General features: G+C 46.5%; 1 protein-coding gene across 8 annotated transcripts in view; it reads left to right on the top strand.

Moving 5' to 3' along the window:
* LOC146861800 (uncharacterized) overlaps nucleotides 1-20,286 on the top strand; it is a 1,595,865-nt gene that overhangs the window by 1,523,452 nt on the left and 52,127 nt on the right. For all 8 annotated transcript variants that reach the window (XR_014978338.1, XR_014978334.1, XR_014978336.1 and 5 more), the window contains one exon: nucleotides 19,370-19,486. Coding sequence is in view for 1 of the 8 variants with exons in the window: in XM_085643197.1 (XP_085499323.1) it covers nucleotides 19,370-19,486 (117 nt within the window). In the remaining 7 variants the exon portion in view is untranslated. The remainder of the gene's footprint in view (nucleotides 1-19,369; nucleotides 19,487-20,286) is intronic.

Genomic DNA, 20,286 nt, shown 5'->3' with positions numbered 1-20,286 from the left:
TCCTCAGACAGGGGCCACTTGGGAGGGTGAGTGGCATAAGGCCTCTGTCACTCAGCTATTTTTATCTTAGGCAGCAGGAAACAAATGAGGGACAGTTTAACACATGGAGAAGCTGGGAGGGATTAAACTCGATCTCAAATAGGGCACCAAATTGCACACGAGGAATGGCAGGGATTTGGGAAGGAGGACACCCATGCTGGGTAAATAGGTTTAGCCCATTAAGGTCTCTAGAGGAGACTGATTGACTTATCGCCCCATATACCCCGGTAAAGCAGGCCGACATGGAACACAAGAATCTTGATTTGGACGTATTGACGGGGGGAACACCACCCACACATTCTTTGGTCAAAGAGGATAGACAATCAATATTAGGGGTTGGAAGGTGCAGGACCCCAATAAAGACCATGGAACCCTCTAACCCCATCGCTAAGGGATGCTCGCAAGTACCCTTAGGGACAGGAGCTATAGCCCCAGATCCAATACAGCAGGGCAGGGATCCACATAGGCCACTTCCTATGAACCAAGAGGGGTCGGTTAACATCTCTCAAGGCATGGCCGGGACAGGGACTGAAAACACTGCGAAAGAGGGACTGAGAATTATTTTGTAGAACATAGCAGGTCTTGCAGGTAAATTCGATAACGAGGATTGGCGGCAATATATGGCCCACTTCCACATAATTTGCCTGCAAGAAACCTGGGTAACGGACAACACCCACTTTCACATGGCCGGATATAAATGCTTTTTTACCCCAGCACAAAAAATCACCTCAGGCAGAGCCAAGGGAGGATTGTCCATGTATGTAGACTTAAAAATACAAGGGAAATGGTCCAGTGTGGACTGGTTCGCATGGAACATCCAGGCCCTGAAGTTTAGGAACAAAGGGTTTAGGCTCGTGTTGTTTAACGTGTATAACACTGGTCTTCCAGGAAATGATACCCCCATTCTGAGGGAACTTGATTCCAGATTGAGCCAAGAACTTGTGCCTGTTAACGGTGCCCCGACCCCATCGACACTAGTAGTGGGTGATTTGAACTGCCATTTATGCCCCCTGTCGTTTCCGATTAATGTGAACTGGTCACAATGCCCAGTAGAAAAAGGTCCCCATTTTAGCCACTCATTGAGCGGTATAGAACTGGGAAAGCTCCTTCAATCTTATGATCTGGAACACACGGTGAATATGATCCCACTGGGATCAGATGGCACACTCCCCCCCACTTTTAAAGGGAGAGGGTGCTCCTCCTACATAGATTATATTTTTGCTTCTAGATGTCTAAAGAACCGGATCACTGACGTAGGAATTGAGTGGAGCCCCTTCAGTGACCACAATCCCTTGGTCATGGAGTTTTTGTACCTGGCGAAACAAAAGAACAGCCCAGCTGGGGGCATCTCTGAAAGAGTGACGGACCAAGGTAGAAGACTTAGGTGGGCAAAATTAGACGGGGAAAGATTTTACCGGTCCTTAATGGAAAAAGGTAAACCACTCATTGATGAGTGTTTAGATCTCTCTGTCGCAGGGGCTCGTTTAATAAATGCATTTGGCCAAATAACTCGCCTGGTGGAAGGGCTATTGTGGACCAAGGCCCCAAAGAAAACCAACTCTAATTCTCCGAGCTGGTTTTACGGGGACTGCACACGAGCCTTGAGGGAGTTAAAAAAAGCCCTTAGCAGTAAACCTAGGGACTCAATAAAAGTCAACATGTGCAGATTAAAATACAGGAAGGAGCAAAAAAGAAGGAAAGCAGCACTGCAGGGTGAAGCGTGGGCGGCCTTGAGGGAGGCCTCCGAAAAAAGGGATATCACAGAATTTTGGAGACTAATAAACACCCCTTGTTTTCAAGATAAAAACGCCCCTGTGGTTGCCACAAATATCCTTCCGGAACAATGGACAGCCCACTTTGAGGGCCTGTACAACCATGGGGAGGAAGACAGGACAGAGGAGATGCGGGTGGTTGCGCAGGGACAGGCACTGGAGTTTTCCCTAGAAGAAATTGTCTTGGGTATTGAGGGACTCACTAAAAATAAAGCCCCAGGCCCGGATGGGACCCCTCCGGACCTGTTTCTGAGTAATGTGGAGTTATGGGCCCCCATTTTAACCAGAGTAATAAATGCAGCCATTATGGTTGGTCTGCCCCGGTCCTGGTCGTTGGCTATTATAGTTCCTATTTTTAAAAAGGGCAACAGAGATAACCCCCAATGTTATCACCCAATCTCTCTGATAGACGTCACAGCTAAAATCCTAGGAAGAGTAATCCTGAATCGCCTGACCGTATGGGCCGAGGATAATAATATCATCTCGGACGTTCAATACGGTTTTCGGACCGGCAGGTCTACCAGTGACCAATGCTTGAACCTCTACATGCTGGTTGAAAAGTATATTAAAACCAGCAATGAAGCCATTTACCTGGGGTTCATGGATTTGGCCACTGCATTCGACCATGTTAATAGGAACAAGCTTTGGGCGATGATGAATCACCTGGGAATTGACCCAGGTATAATCTGTACTCTGAGGGAATTGCATAGAGAGACCTCTGCTAGAGTACGCTACAATATGGAAGGGGGGTTGACTGACTCTTTTAGATGTACTAGCGGTGTGGGGCAGGGTTGCATATTAGCCCCTTTTTTATTTACGTTATACATTAACAATTTAGAACAGTCCCTGACCAACTTAAAAACAGATTGTCCAAGGGTGGAGACACGTGACATCCCAGTGCTGCTGTACGCAGACGATGCGGTTCTCTTGGCGCGAACCCCCAAAAGCTTGCAGATTTTAATTGAAAGGTTTGTCAAATTTATGGACGCGCTAGACCTGTCTGTCAATTTAAAAAAATCTTATGTAATGACAGCAGGTCACAAACCACGGACTAGCTTCCCATATAGAATTGGAAATCACACACTAGAAAGGGTGCAATCGTTCTTGTACCTAGGTGTGCTCTTTGATGAGTCACTGAAATTTGCCCCTCTGGTACAGGAAAGGTGTGGCAAATTGGTGGCATCAACTGGGGCTATAGCAGGTTACGGGAGGAGAGTTGGCCGTTGGTGTCCGGAACAAACAATGAACCTTTATGGTTCAATGTGTTGTTCCAAAACCATGTACGGCGCAGAAGTGTGGGGTTTTATAAATCTTGATTCACTGCAAAGGGAGGAAAATAAACTTTTTCGTTCAATACTGAAAGTCCCTAACTGCACACCAGCTGTCATAGCTCACAGAGAATTAGGAAGACCCTACCTAGAGGACTTGATTAAATTTAGACCAATTCTGGCCTGGCTCAAAATTTGGACAAACCCGGAAGCCGCGCTGAGTAGGCAGATCCTAAAAGACTGCCTTGGCAGAGACAAAAGCCTGAACATCCCATGGCTTAACTATGTCAAAACTAGCTTGGAAAACATGGGTTGCAAGGAGTTTTACTCAAACCCTTCAGTGATCATCTCACAGGATAATTTTCCTGGACCTCAGATCATCTGTTAGATCCACACTGGAAGGGGTTAAACCATCAGTGAGTGCTCACAGCAAGTTTGAAACCACTGAGGGGATGGAACCGTATCTTTGTGTTTTGTATAATGCTCAAGAAAGGTTTTTAATGTCACGTTTTAGGCTCAATTTTTTATCACACTTGCTAGCCGACCCAGCTGGTTTTAGTCATTCAATTGAGCAGAAGGGTGCCTGCGGCTGCGACAATAGGTCTCCGCAGGACACCCTTCATTTTGTACTCTTATGTCCTCTATACGCAATACCAAGACGAAGATGTTTAAAGGAAATTTAAGAAAAGGCCAGGTTTACTCGAGCCAAAGAGGCACTGACTTTTCTACAAAGGGCTAGTGACCCACTAACACTGTGTTCTGTTATAAGTTTTTTGAAATTTGCACTAAGATTAAGGGTAACCAGAGGTCAGTACCATTCGTGAATCCTGCAGGTTCCCCTACTCGTTATCCTGATCATGCCACCAAGGTGGATTCACTGTAAATAATGAATTATTTTATGTATAGAGATTCAGTCAATGTTCTTGTATAATGATTTAATACTATTTTAATTGTATATATGTATACTCTTTTATGATGGTTTTTAACCACCGAATAAAGAATTATTGATTGATTGATTGTCTCTTTTTGCTTGCTAACCTCCAAGGTTTTAGACTGATGATCAGGGACTGTTAGAACCACTTTCAGTGGGCAATGGGGCTAGCACTAGTTACTGGGCTCACCCGAGGGGGCTGATGCTTTTGTACCCTCATTGTCCCGTGGCCACGCCTACTGCTCAACTGGGCCAAGCACCCCTTCTCACCTGAGTTAGATAGTGATGGAAAAGCTGTCAAGGCTCAAGGAGGAAAGCGCAGATACAGATCAGTGAACACGACTCATAACTCAAAGTGCAAGCAGAGCAAACAATAAATCAATGTCCAGTTAAAATACTTGTTTTATATAAAAAATAAAAATATTTTATTTCTACTTCTACACATGCAAAGGTAAATGACATTCAAAAGCAATAAGACAATCTCTCTGGAGATTGGGGCTCTGGTAGTTGTCAGGCCACTTCCTGTCCTACTAACATTAGAGCAACATGTTTGATGCTGTTCCCCATTCACTGACAGCGATATTCAGGGTTTGTAAACTATTAGACCATACTCAAGAGTTCTTTCCTCTGACTCCTTTGAGATGTTCAGTCACAAGAGTCTATGGGATCACAGTACCGATCGTAGTATGTCCCACATGGAGCAAAAGGTCCAGTTCATTGCTTACCCTCTCCGGCAGAATGGAACCCCTCAGCAGTGCAGCAAAGTCCAGCTCCGGATCGCCAAAGTCAGACTGCGTGCTGCTGGGTCTAGTGATCGGAGTTTTGGACACTCCGGTGAGCACATAGTAAGTTTCACTTCTCTTCACAGGGGGGATTTTGATCTCTTTTCTCTGATGGGGCAGTGATGTCCATAGATCCTCGGGACTCCTTCGGTGCCGTTTGAAGCATGCAGACAGGACCCACCTTGATCACAGAAGCAGTTTCTTGGTCCTGGGCGACAGCCAATCACTTAGCCTCAGCGTCTCCATCGGTGACCCCTCCTGGCATATGGAATCGATATCTCAGCACTCACAATTCCTGTCGCACTGACCTGGTGTTGCTGTTCACGATAGCCCTCTCCCTGACACCTGGGGCATCTTACCACGAGGTCATGCAGGCCTGGTGCCCCACATACAATCCTTCCTCCTCGGCTCAGTCCACAACAGCCCCCCTAGCATACGGGCGTCACGGAATCAATCCAGCACATAGGCTAGGATAGGTGCAAAAGCGGATTCCACACGCAGGGAGTCCTTAAATAGGGCTCCGTCGTGGGCCTTACTCCTTCCAACTCTCTCTTCTTCATCACAGGGCACCCTAGTTTCGGTGAGCAGGCACAAGCTGGTGCTCCAGGAGCCAGGACAAGTGGTCTTGGTTTCCCTAGGTGATGTTCCCTCACCCTGTAGGGAGACTAGGAGGCCTAGGCCCCCAGTCCTGGTAACAGGCAGAAGTCTTGCACAGCTTTCCCTCCTCACACAGCCTGTCTGGCTGCTCTGCATGACAACATTTGGGGTCTCAAACTTTCCTAATTATAGTCTTTTTCCACACACAAAATGTAATTTAGTGTCTGAGTCTTCAACAGTTTATGCTGGGGGTCGCCTTCTATGAAATAGACATCTTTCCCTTTTCTCATTCCTCCTGAAGAATGTCTGTCACAGCAGGCAGGACTCCGAAGCTGTTTAACCCAGAAAGAGATTCCTGAGTTCACACCTCAACGTCAGCCACAGTGATATGTGCATTAACAGGTTAATCCTGGGCTTCCAGCTCTATACATTATGATTCCCTTATTGTACCCATCCCTCTCTTCCTGAGATGTGTCCAGGACCTTCCTTGTGATCTATCATTGACTCAAATAGCCCTTTGAACTGCACAGAGAGAGCCTGGCACTCCCAGTGCATGTTCCTCGAGCTTACAGAAATGCAGCAATACATAATTCTGTCTGGGGGTATTCCTCCACTCCTCATGCTTTCCACCAGGCAGTCCTGGGCTTCTCAAAATGGAGTCCAAGGTTCTCCATGTAATCCACCAGTACAGGCACACTTTCACTTGGTGTGCATTCACAGCATATATACTTGTTAGCACTGTTATCCTCATGCATTTTGCCACCATAACCATAACTACCTGCAGCAAACGCACTCAGTTTGCACACAGTGTTCAGTACTGCAGCCTTTATGTATTGTACCAGACTGGGTTGTTCGCAAAACACACACTGCCAGCATACACACATTTATCATGCATTCACTGTACCACACTTCATCCCTTGTGTAGTGCACTTCTTGCAAGCCCACATGCACTCGGATCGTTTTTATTACATACGCCCTTCCATATCTACCTGATGTAGGCCAGGGGTGAGTTAAGCACACAGCAGCTCAATTTATAAAATGGTGGGCAAGCCTGTCGGCCGCACTCCAGTGACACAGGGTAAAAAGGTCTTGTTCACTACTACTAATGACTACAAAATATGCTGCCACCACCGCACGTGTACTGCTTGTTATGTTAATTTAACTTATAATGCACATGAATCACCCTGAGAGGGGTATCTCAGTGCCGCAGTAAACCAACGAGCAAGGCAGTATTAGTATTAGAATGGCTCGGCTTTCTGAAATGAAAGTGGTCTGTGCACTTCCGTCTGTGAGTGGGTAGTTTATTACAGTAGCGAGGGGACAAGTAAGAGAAAGCTCTGCCCCCAGAGCATGTTTTCCTAATTCGGGGTAAAATGAGAAATGATTTGCCCATCGATCTTAGAGGTCTGCCATGCTGGTAAGGAATTAATTTCTCAGCCAGGTATCTGGGTCCATTGCCGTTTAGTGCTTTATGAACTATACAGCAGATCTTGAAAGTGATTCTCTGGTGCACGGGAAGCCAATGGAGTGAGTGCAGAAGGGGGGAAGAGGCTGGTCTGGCCGGCCTATTTTGAATGAAGCGGGCGACTGTATTTTGGACCACTTGAAGTTTATCAAGTATAGACTCATTTGTGGCCGCTAGGAGGGCATCATAATAGTCCAGGTGGCTGATCCCCAGAGCCTGAACTGAGGTTTTATACACTGAAAGTGGGAGCAGAGGAAAAACTCTGTGCAACAGACTCATCATATGAAAGCAGATGCCAGTGGTAACCACTACCTGATCTTTCATATTAAAAGTCTGGTCTAGGTGAACAACCAGATTTTTCACTGTAGATTTGGGGGTAGGTGCTGCCCCATATCTGTTGGCCACCACTCCCGGGACCAGAGCAGTTAGGCTCCGCCGAAGAGCATGATCTCAGTTTTGCTAGCATTTAGCTGGAGAAAGTTCATCCACCCTGAGATGGCTGTCATCCTGTCTGCAAAACGTGCTTTCATAGTACGGATGTCTTTATCGAAGAAGATAAGAAATTGAGCATCATCCGCATTTAAAAGAGGTGTAAATCTCCAAGCTCTGATGGTTTTTGCAAGGATGGCTACATAGATGTGAAATAGTGTAGGGCTGAGCCCTAAGGCACTCCCTTGTTAAGCTTTATGATGCGGGATCTGAACGGACCCAGATTGATGATCTGGGTTAGATGAGATAGGAAACACATGACCCATTTCAGAGCTGTGTCACGAATATCTATCTCCTCCAGTCTCTGAAGAAATCTGGGATGAGATACCATGTCGAAAGCTGCTGATAAGTTGAGCAGCAGTAACAGTGAAGACCGGTTTTCATCCTGAGAGCATCTGATATAGTCCATGGCCGTTATGAGAGCAGTTTCAGTGCTATGCATGGGTCTAAACCCGGATTGGGAGAAGTCTAGGCTCCTGTTGGACTCTAGAAACTCCATAAGTTTTCTGTTAATGTGTCTTTCCAATAGTTTACTCATCAAGGGGAGAAGTTAGGTAGGACAATAATTTGACAGGTCTGAGGCTGGGAGATTTGCCTTCTAATGGATAGGCTTTCCAGTCTAAAGGAATCTTACCCGAATTTATCAAAAGATTTAATAGCTAACAGATGACCGGAGCGAGCTGATTAGGCAGAGTAGCTAATATCTTAGCTGGGACAATGTCTAGAGGAGACCCTGATTTTGCTGCCTTCAAAGCTTTACAAACAGAGTCTGGCCTAAGAGGTACAACATTTTCTAAAATACAAGTGCTTGTAGCATAAGAGAGAGAGAAGTTGGATTATAAGCCCATTAGATCCACCAGTCTAGGTAAGTTATTGTAGATCAGATAAATTTTTTCTTCAAAGTGGTATGCAGCGCATCACATAAAGCTTGTGAAGGTAGGGTATCTGTTGAGCAATCATGCGGGTTAATGAAGGATTTAGGACTTTTTATAGCTCTTTGGAGGAGTTCCCAGCCTGTCCAAGTTGCAGTGCGATGTATGCCTTGCATGCTTTTTTGATGCTGCCATGGTAAAGCGCTAAGGCTTTTTTATAAGCTTCTCTTTTGGTGAATGCAGTAGCCTTCCACCACTATGTGGGCAGCTCTTTGGACGCCCCTCTTGGTACAACAAGACCACAATCCATGAGACAGGCCTATGTCATGGCATTACCTGTGTTTGCCTAGGACAAAAAAATCAGCATTAGTGATCCGGACAACTGTACATTTGGGCACTAAGGGAAGCGGTACTCTTACCATGCAGAGGACTTTTCCATCCTAATAGGGACATCTTAAGGATTTTGAGGGTCCTGGGCCAAACATATTTTGGGGGCCCCAATTCCAAACAGCTTTGACTTTATGATCCAGTTTCAGATCTTTCATGCCCTCTTTGGCCAGGTCACTGACAGGGCACAGGCACAATATAGCCTGGCACTTGACTGTAGGCTGGTTTTGCTGTCAGGTAACTGTTCTGCTAAGTCTTACTGGTCCCTCTGACTTGCTATCACATTAAAGGTATCCTACAACCATTTACACCCAGTGAGTTCACCCACTGAGGAACACATCTGGTACCAACTACACTGTGTTATTGTCATTGGACCCTCACACATCCTATTGGTGTCATGCTTCATCACTAGGTCTCATCCTGGTCCCTAAAAAACAGGGAGCACATTTGATATGTATTGTGAAGGGGTCTACAGTGATGTAGATAAACATACCTTGAGGTCACCGAAGTAGCCCTTTATTATGGTGTCTCTGGTATGGTTAAAAGCAGATATTGTGTGGGTGTCAACAAAAATTTGACGTATTACTACATCCTAATAATAAGTCAACATGTTTCATCCCTTCGTGGTTAGGCCACTATGGGTCCGGAGCTTTCGTCAAGACTTATATGTAGAGGCCCCATATTATTAATTTCCAAAAGTCAAGTCCTATTGGGTCAGTGTCACGGTAAACATAAACGCATTTAACATTAAACATGCAACCCAGGCCTACATGCCTGAGTTTCCTATTGAGGTACCTAATGCCTGTATTGAAAGAAATGAGAGCGTGCTATACACAAGAGAGAGGACTGGTATTTCACAATTTTTGTCGTTCATGTGGTGGCAAATATAGAATATAGAATGCATTCCTTACTCGATGCAGTATTGCATATATTAACCAATGTGTGTTTGGTCTATGTGGAAACAAAACATCATGCCTACACACATACATAGAGATTATAGGATTGCATTTGCTGTGCTTCACTGCAAACTAAATCGGTGGTTATCACTTTTTAGAAGAGAGGTTGGGATAGTATCTGATGATTAGTATATGCCCCATAGCCATGTTACCTGGTAATCGTGGGAAAGTTCATTCAATGCCTACCACTCCAAGTGTACTTTACCACCGGTAAGAACTATTTCCTCCTGAGCTCTGTCCCCGACTCTTGGCCTTTCACATTGTTATGCCCTCTCTTTATATGGAAATGCATTGTGAGTCTTCTTTATTTTCGGAGTTACAGAAGTCATACATTAACATAGTTAGTGCTCCCTTTTTCTGGGGCTCTTATTCAATAATCATTATTTATGTCAAGTATTCTTGGGGCATTTGTTAATGCATTCTCAGTTGGAAATTTACAGTTGAATTTCAACTTTTGTTAATAGGGGGTACAACAGAAGTTACGATCTGGTATTCGCTCACCAATTTACCATGTGTGGCAGAGCAGATCTTGTATTCATCCGTCAGAGTTAGTATACTGATATCATCTGATAATTTTATACAGAGTTTACCTCGTTCAAATGTATGTCACCATTCAAACCAGACTTGTGGGTCTTCATTCTCTAGACCCATCTCTGCTCGCGTTGGAATAGGAGTTTGGGCATGTTCACTAATGTAGTAAATTTTCCAATTAACGCCCATCTCATGTTGTTCTTGCAGTGTCCTTTTTCTAAAAAGATAAATGTCATTTTAGTGTTAGTGTGCTGGAATCTAATGGTGCTGCGGTGTTCGACAATTCTCAGTCGAGTATTTCTTGAGGTCATTCCTATGTACATACACTTGCAGAGAGTTTTCCCATAGAGCCTGGAACTGGACTGCATATTACTTTGACTGTCAGGTAACTGTCCTGCTAGGCCTTTCTTTTGGCCCCTCTGACTTGCTACCTGTTGGAGTTGGTCAACTAAAACGCTCCAGAGTACCCAAACACAACTTTATAAAAAGTTTTCAAAGTAACTGCTAACCGCAGTAGTTGCCAATGCTTGTTTACATTTTGAGTGAGAAGCTGTGATTTATGATTTACTTAAAAACTCATCTCCTCGGAACACTCTTGTGAATTTTGTTCATTTTGGTGTCTAAAAATCTATAAAACTAAGATCTATTGTTAGAAATCAGTGTCGGATTTTGTTTGTGTCACGTTTATTTCTTATTCAATTGTTTAGGTAATTTAAAATGCTTTGTACTAGTTTATTTCTTAAAGCCTGAGTGCTCCAAGCAACAGATACCCAGGGTTGAGCTAAGGTTTTACAAATGAGCCTGACTGAACCCAAGATGCGTTTGTGAGTTTATTACACGGTGAGGCCGCACAGCCACACCTTATAATACACCGCTTTTCTTCACAACTACCATATTTACATTTCCCAGATGGAACTTTGGTTGTCATATTACTGATGTCATTACACTGTCCTGTGCAGAAACAATAGCCAGTAATAGAAAAATTACGAGATGGAGATAGATAGGAAAGGAAATGCAGCCCGATCGAGTGCTAAAGCTGAAATGGCGGAAAAAAACTCCTAAAGAAAAAAAAAATCCTTGACAATAGTGAAGGATGCACTCAACCAATAAAAATGCAGGGGAACACTTAAATGCTACAGGGGCGAGTCAAACATAAGAACTAGGGAGAAAAAAGCCCAAGGGGGTCATTAGGATGGCGGAAGGACGGCACGACCGGCAGTGGCGGTCCTTCTGCCATCACCAAGCGTATTGCCAACCGCCCAATTAAGATTGCGGTGGGTAACGCGGCGGACGCAAAGTCCGTCCGCCCCGTCACCGCCAAAGGAAATCGTACCGATTGCCTGGCGAATGGTGCAGGGCTCCTAAAATGGAGGCAGTGCCTAGCAGGCACCGTCCACCAAATTAGGATGTGGGTGGGAAAAGGCATTTCCATGGTGGCTGGCGGGGATTGGGTTTGGGGGCCTGTTGCGGGCCCCCCTTGTTTGGGGGAGTGTTGCTGCACTGGGGGGTACCATGCCCCCCTGCATTTCCCAGCCCTGCGTGGCAGGCACACGTGGTGCCTGCCACGCAGTGCAGGGAAATGCAGTGCATGCCAATTTGACATTGCGAACGGTGCTGCATCCAGCAACACTGTCTGCAATGTTAAGGGCCTGGGATATGCCCACCAGTATGGCGGGTGCTTCCTACTATGTGTAGTGGGACCGCCGCACGTCTGACGGGAGGTCCCAGCACCGCAACGATGATGGGCGGACATCAGGCCATCGTAATGAGCCCCCAAATTAGGAGAATCGAATCGAAAAAGACAAGAATACCAGCCAGTCATGAGGAAGTGTTAGATCCATAGCCTGCTGTGACTATATGTTACTATATTGTTAGCAGTACTGTTAGTGACAGACGTCTAAGCTGTCTGTGGCGAGACCCCATAAATGATATTTAAAGTTACAAGTAGATCCTCTCCGAACTTTTGTTGGCACACTGACAGGCGCCCCCCGTGCCTAGAGGAGGGGCGCCCTTAGTAGCGCCACGGGACTGGACCTTCCCCAAGGCCGAAAAGGGGGCTGAATGAGGTGACGTCATCGGGGTGCGCTGGAAGGTTATTTAAATCCGCGCCCTGCGATCTTCAGCCTCTTTGTCCCTTTGAACCTCCGGCAAGCTGCAGGGGCACATCGTCAACGCGGAGAGAGTTCGAGTCGGCGGTGTGCCGAGTGTGGCACAGGAAGTTTGAGGGGGCCCTAGGCGTAGTTTTAGGATAGTTTGACGATCATGTATTTGAATAAATATTCCCTTTTAGAGTGCGAGGCGTCTCAGTGCCATATGCGGTGGGGCGCGCCTTTGTTTTTCTTGTGTATTTCCTTTCGAGGGCCGTGCTCGGTTGTAGTGTGAGGCATTTCGCCACTATATGCGAGGGGATGCTCCCTTTATTGTCGAGGGGCGCGGTGGTATATGGTAACATGTAACTTTGGGCATGGCAGTGTGGCGGTCATGCGGTAGGTGATATTAGAAGACGCGGGTATGAGCTCAAGCCTGTATGAGTGTGTGGTATAATTGTTAGAGCGGTCGCATTTGGTCCGGGAGTCCCAGGTTCGAGCGGCAGCGTGGGCGGGAACAACATCATTTAATAAGCCAGTATTTTACAATGTATCTACTATAGTTAATAGGGCCGTTGGTATCACCAAAAGGTAATGCAGATTTGAGTCTATTATTGAGAGCGGTGTTATTTGGCGCAGCTGCGTTGCGGGTGAGGGGCGGTGCCCGTATTAGCAGGGGGTTGGGCTCCATTGATAGGGGCGGTTGATTTCAACCCAGAGGAGCCTAGGTTCATCCCGCTATATGGGGTTAATTTACCTGAGAGTGCAGCCACACATGTAGAGTCGGGATGGCAGTGTGGCGCGGGTGGGTAATAAAGGTTGTTAGGCATAGTTATCACGAGCGGGAGCAGGGTCTCTGGTCAAGCGGTAGCTGAGATTAGAAGCCGCGAGTATGAGGTTGAGCCTGTATTAGAGTGAGGTTCAATTATCAGAGCGGTCGCCTTTGGTCAGGGAGATCCAGGTTGAGCGGCAGCGTGGGGCGAGAACAAGATCAAGTAATAGGCCAGTATTTAAAAATATATTTAATGTATTTAACAGTGCCGTCGCTATTTATCGAAAGGTAATACAGCTTGGATACTTGATATCGGGATCGGTGTTATTTGGGGCAGCTGCCTTGCGGGGAGAGGCGTTGCCCGTATGTGCAGGGGGTGGGGCTCCATTGATAAGGTGGTCGATTTCAACCCGGAGGAACCCGGTTTCGTCCAGCAAAATGGGCGAATCAATGTGTTCAGTTAGCAGAGACAAGGTCAGGCAGGCGCCCTCATTCCCCATGCGTCGGCCTTAGAGGAACACAGATAAATCATATGTAAGGTATCGTGGGCAAATACAGCAATGTGTGCTAATACGGATTAGAGATTTCAAACTCCAAGACGCGACTTAAAGCGTATTATTAGCATGGTAGTCGCAGTTGTTAAATACCTGCTGTTTCACCGTTTTTTCAGTTACGGAACATTTTTCCTTGGAAGAAGGTGTCAAGGAGTTAAGGTATTGTTGTAAATTCGGCTAATGTATCTGTGGAACATAATTCATTTACTGATGAAATTACTGTGTCACACACGTGTTTGTCAGTTACGGAACATTTTTCCTTGGAAGAAGGTGTCAAGGAGTTAAGGTATTGTTTGTAGCTTCGGTTACTGGCTCAGGGGAACGTATTTCATTTACTGATGAGATTACTGTATAACCTCAAGGGCATTGGTGCAAATGCAGTTGAGATTATGGCCTGGATCATAAAAGAGCAATTGTTAGACTTGCGTCATAAGAGCGCTATTTTATCTCAATGTGTTATCACAACTACACTGTTTTAAATGCATGTTATGGGAAGGGCTGTGGCCTTGCACATCCTAATTATGGGGTGATCTTTGCCCTCCAGGCGACAGTTACGAATATTATTTTATTTTCTTGAATACGAATGCGTTGTAATGTTTAGGGGGTCGTTGCCCCGGAAGCCCCAGTTACGATGTTGGTGGGATTTGTTCTCAAATACAACATTGGTTGTAAGTGGGACTTGACTTGCATTCCTACCACGTGCAAGTGTGTTTTCAGGCCTGGGCTATGCTGAAGTATGCTGTGCCTCCTTGCACAAAGGTGGACAATTCATGGCAGATGGTGCAGAAACACACCGTCGCGTACAGCAACCGCACCCTAGTAGCGGGCATTCTTTCTGGGGGGGTGTATAATTCATGCCAAATGGCGCAGAAACACACCGATGCGTACAGCTGCCGCATGCTAATAGTGGGTATTCTTACTGTGTGGGTGTACAATTCATGCCAAATGGCGCGGAAGCACACCGCTGCGCACAGCAACTGCACGCTAGTAGTGAGCATTGCTTCTGGGTGGGCGTACGCTTATTACCACTCTCGTTACATTGCAGTGAGACAGTGGGATAGGGGCTGCACATGGAAATACTGGGAGCTAATCCAGCCCAGTTTCAATAGGCGCCGGATGTGTACCTCAATCCACACGCTTTTGCTGTAGTGGGGTATTAGTTATGGGGCTTATGTTAAATAGGACGATAGGCCGAGCGTTTGCTGTGTGAAACATTCTAAACGTTCCGAGCCAGGCGCCCCTATGTGCGGCATTATGTTGCTCTGCTATAGGTCACCTGGTACAATGCATGTACAAGTTCTCTAAACAGCAGGATTTGTGCACTGCTTTCCCTCATTGATAAGGTACACGTTAGAATATGCTCTTGCAGGCACAGCTGAGCAGAACTTTGCGTATTCGGGCTAGCTCCCATTACACCAACTCCAGTATGGTTATGTAGTCCAGTAGGAACTCTGTAGATCTAAAACCGGACAATGCTGTTATGGTAAAGGCAGCACATACTTATTTCCGTTTTTATGTTACCAGCAATAAGGAAATCAGCCATTGGTCTCAGTCACTTTTAGTACGTTTGGTCCCAATACTCCCGTCAGTGGCAATAACCAAGTTTCCTGGGGGTAACATGGTACGGTTAAAATTGCCAGCCATAATGGTCCTGGTGGCTAAGTCTCTGAGGAATGTAAAGCAGCTTGTTTTACCTTATAATCTCTTGAATTACCAAATGAAAAGACACCACACAGGTATATATATCAAATATATATGTATTTATTTCTAAATATACTCTACTAATCTCTTTATGAGGTTAGAGCCAGGTAAACATTCAAAGATCAACAATTCTCAATAAATTAAGCACAAATATGGCTGTAGCCCTAGGGGCGTACCAGACCATATACTAAAATAAAAAAAAATAAAAAATGGTTTAACAGTTCAAAACTTTTACCTTCTTCCAGTTATCTGTGAAACGTTATGGTCAGTTCAGCACAAGGGACATAAACTCTGTCTTGCCAACATAATCATATGGCTGGTGTGATAGTATAGGGGGAATCAGCCTTGGCCTGGATGGAGAACGTCTCATCAAGTGCTCATGGTGCTGCTAAGAAGTCAGGAAACAGATGAAATTTTGTCTGCTTACAATTACCCTTGAGCCGCTAGTGCGGGGGAACCAATTCTGGCATGGATGTAGTTTCTTGTTATGTTTACACGGTGATGCCAATAAGTGTGAGGAGACAGTGCAAAATCATTCTCAAGGCTTTGTTGCAGGAGGACCCCTTCCAAAACCCAAGTTTACAATCACCAGTTTGTGCCGATATGGAACATTATTTATTCCTTTCACGAAGGGGGTCTTTTGCAAGGGACATAATAACCGTTAGGGTAGTAGTCAGTTTGGGGCTGAACGGTGAGTATTGTTGCGTGGGCTACCGGGTCTGGCTAGTTACCAGGCAATATATTAAATCATCCAGCCGCTGCTTCCCTCGACCAAGGGCAACGCCATCTTCACATAGTGTTGGCCATGCTGGCGTGGGAGGATTTATAATAAAGAGGCACATAGCAGAGGATACGGTAACCGGAGGCTCCCTGGTAAAGGTGGTGATGGAGTACAATTTACAAACTTCACCTCGGGCACAGGGTAATTACCCGGCAGGTGCTATATTATCATGGTAACCCAGCCATGTATACCCCTGTGGCAGCCTGTAACCACAGGTCTTAACAGTAAGGGGCGAAGCAAAACCAGCCTTTTATACCCCTGTGGCGGCCTATAACCACAGGTCCTAACAGTAAGGGGCAAAGCAACACCTCTCACAAAGGGAGCAGCCTTGTCAGTAGGTGGAGCAATAGCTCAGAGGGTGGCAGTGCAGGAGTCCAGGCCAGTGTAAGTCCGGCTCAAGAGGGTCTTTTGATGGACACAAAATATGTAGCATAGCTGAGTGATTTCTAGGCACAAGGAGGTGCCTGGTTGGTAAGTTAACTATGACTGATGTCAGCAGGTAACGGTATGGGGAAGTAGTTCTTCTTCGGGATTGAGGCTGCGGGGAGATGGGTCACAACACAGGCATCCACACATGCTGTGGGTCATAGGGATTCCCAGAGGTTCTGGTGAAGTTGCCTAAGGCTGTCATCAGCCGGGACTTAGCTTCTGGGGCATCTGGCTGGCGACAGAAGGGACTGACCTGCCGGTGGTCCCGGACGTCACCTGGCTGGTGACAGAGTTCGGAGCTGCTGGGGGTCCTGGACTTCATGGACATACCAAAGAGGCATACCGGAGAGGCTCGGGAGAGTACACTTAGGGTTGCACTAAGGTTGCAGGCATCCTGGTGGGCAGAATTGCTATTGGAGGCACTAAGGGACTAGTTTCCTTGGGGAGGGAGGTGGATGTCATAAAGTAAAAACGGGAGATAGTGTTGGGCCTTCCCAACTCGGTGGGCATTAAGAGAGGCTTCTGGACAATGTGCCAGCTACTGAGGTTAGTTGGCAAGATATTTATCTAACGCATTCTTGGGCCTGGTAAATTATCACAAGGCTGTAAGAGGGTGCGTTATTACGCCACCGCTCAATGACCGATGGTCTGAAGGGAAGTTTCTATATGTGGTCGGTAGGATAACGCAGGCAGTATAAGTTAAGGGGGTTCTGGTTAAGGCCATGGACAAGCTGGGGAAGAAAGTGATACAGGCGACCAGTAAGAGGAAGGCAGCGGGTCCAACACTTCCTCCGCTGTCCCAGTAGACCAGGGGAGTCTAATTGGGTTGCGCTAGCATCTAGGCACCCGTACGGGCGGAAATTTTATGGAGGGCCTGGGGTAGTAGTTCCCTTTAGGATAACGGTGGTGGAAATACAGCTGGTGACAGGTTCCTGGCAGGGGGACATGGATTAATTCAGGGGAAACAGAAGATGGTGTAAACTAGGGTCTTCACAACTCGATGGCCACTGAAAGGGGGCAGGTAATGTATCACAGGACGGCCCAGATAACAAAAGGGAGAGGTGGAATCAGGATGGAGGGCATAATTTTGGTAGACGGGCAGTGGCTCATACAAACAATACTAGGGGCCATTTGGGAGCACAGTTAGCGCGGGGGGAGGGCGAGCGCGCCAGGGAGCTTCTCGCCCTGTGGCGGTTCAACAACTGGATGGCCCCCAGAAAGGGGTAGGAGCCACGTGTGCAGAGGGTAGGCGGAAGGGGGGACTGGCCTGCTGGTGGTCCCGGACTCTTCTGCCCTAACCCACAACGTATGGACTGAGGTGAACCCTGGGGAGGCTGCCTGAGTGCAGGTACCCCGGTGGGCATGCCAGTGTGCCATGCGGGGCCCTGGTTTACAAGTAGTGCAACTGTTCGCTGTAGCGCGTTGGGGCCTGCTGGCACAATGTGCACAGCAGATTGGGGGCTTGGGCCAAGTTCAAGTGTATGGCCAAGTTCAAGAGTTCAAATGTAATGTGGTGCATATCTTCTTTACTGCCTTTGACAGGCCAAGGCCACTAAAGTGTACGGCCAAGCTCAAGTTCAAGTGTAATGTCGTGCCTAATTGCCTGGCAGGCTTCATCAAGTTAATACCGCTAAAGAGTGATGCTTTGATAATTTTATATCCAAAAGGGATACTGTTACTCTTGTGTTGGTCACTGGTGAATTACCTGTTTCGTGAATAAAAAGGCTACGCCATGAACAACACGCTCTGTTTCTGAGAGTTCTTGGGCAAATGGCAAGAGTGAATGTCACGTTGTGCGCCTACTATGACAGGTGCCCCCCGCGCCTAGAGGAGGGGCACCCTTAGTAGCGCCACGGGACTGGACCTTCCCCAGGGCCGAAAAGGGGGCTGAATGAGGTGACGTCATCGGGGTGCGCTGGAAGGTTATTTAAATCCGTGCCCTGCGATCTTCAGCCTCTTTTTCCATTTGTACCTCCGGCAAGCTGCAGGGGCACATCCTCAACCACCCACCCACCCGGCAAGAGAGCGAGGGCGGAACGGTGACAGTTAACAACAAGCAAGCACAACAATGGCGGTTCAACAACTGGATGGCCCCCAGAAAGGGGTAGGAGCCACGTGTGCAGAGGGTAGGCGGAAGGGGGGACTGGCCTGCTGGTGGTACCGGACTCTTCTGCCCTAACCCACAACGTATGGACTGAGGTGAACCCTGGGGAGGCTGCCTGAGTGCAGGTACCCCGGTGGGCATGCCAGTGTGCCATGCGGGGCCCTGGTTTACAAGTAGTGCAACTGTTCACTGTAGCGCGTTGGGGCCTGCTGGCACAATGTGCACAGCAGAGGGGGGGCTTGGTGGGCCGAGACGGCCAAGTTCAAGTGTATGGCCAAGTTCAAGTGTTCAAATGTAATGTGGTGCATATCTTCCTTACTGCCTTTGACAGGCCAAGGCCACTAAAGTGTACGGCCAAGCTCAAGTTCAAGTGTAATGTCGTGCCTAATTGCCTGGCAGCCTTCGTCAAGTTAATACCGCAAAAGAGTGATGCTTTGATAATTTTATATCCAAAAGGGATACTGTTACTCTCGTGTTGGTCACTGGTGAATTACCTGTTTCGTGAATAAAAAGGCTACGCCATGAACAACACGCTCTGTTTCTGAGAGTTCTTGGGCAAATGGGAAGAGTGAATGTCACGTTGTGCGCCTACTATGTAGTTTTTGCTAAACTGAAAAATTGAAGTTCTTTAAAAGATGTGTGACTATTAAACGCAAAATACGAGGATTGGTGGTGTGTTAATATATGTGACGAAAACATTTAAAAGGCTGTCACTTGTTATACTTTTCTTACGGAATTATTAGAGCCATTCTAAGAATCAACAACAGTGTCCTCTGGGCAGAACATGGCATGTATTAAATAACAGTCTCGCCTGCAAGTAACCCTTGCTTCTCCTCTCGCGCACTCCTGTAGGAGGGAATCGTCCAGACTTCTATGGCGGGAACCGTTCAGGCTTCTATGGGGAGAGAAGGCGAAGCTCAACTCCAGAGGCGGATTCCGGCATTTGTACGTTGTTCGAATCGCCAGAGTGTGAGTACAGTATAATGCACTTCAAAAACGAATCGTGTAGTAGTAATCCATGAACAGTTCTTACAACGTGATGCGTACCTTTTATGCTTGTTTTTTAGCTTTCAAAGTGTACAGTTGGCACTCATTCAGAAGTCCTGCCACTATATTTGTGTATTTCTACTTTACTTTCTCCCACAAATCCCATTGAATAACTGACCACCTTTATTTTGTGTTCTGGGACAAGATGGGTTTCTTAACCCAGTCACAAGGTCGGCAAACGAGACTGTTGAAGATTCGCACTTCAAGTGGGTAAATAGTTTAGCAGCACCACACTTGCTAAATCTGGAGAACAAACTGCCCCCCAAAAAATCATAGTTCGTCAAGGTTGATATTGTAGTGTTAGGTGCACGTTGGTCAAGCAGAGATGGGGTATAGGATGGACCCAAAATCCTTTAGTGGAATTTTGGGAAGTAAGAATTCCGAATGCAAGGTCGCCCAGTGGAAAACCCCTAATGCCCCTGTCTTCTGAGTGAGTTTTTTTGCTGTAGCATAAATGGAGTATTAAAGAAAAAGAATCCATGAAATAAAGCTGAAAAAAGTATGGCTATTTTGTCAGTCCTTGAAAAATGTGATTATAAACTCATAATCTGTTTGGTTTGTCAGGAAACTAACAGTTTTACTCCTGTAGCTAATATGATGCCCACAGACTGGGATTCGGGTCCTTGAAGTTCAATATAAAAATCTGTTTGGCCTTTCTCGGGACAGGGGAAGGGCAAAAAGAGCACACCCCATGCCTAAAAATGGGTGGCGCGATTCTAACA

Source organism: Triturus cristatus, chromosome 2_2 (genome assembly GCF_964204655.1).
Source record: "Triturus cristatus chromosome 2_2, aTriCri1.1, whole genome shotgun sequence".
Classification (NCBI taxonomy): Eukaryota; Metazoa; Chordata; class Amphibia; order Caudata; family Salamandridae; genus Triturus; species Triturus cristatus.
This window is presented reverse-complemented; position numbering and strand designations above follow the sequence as displayed.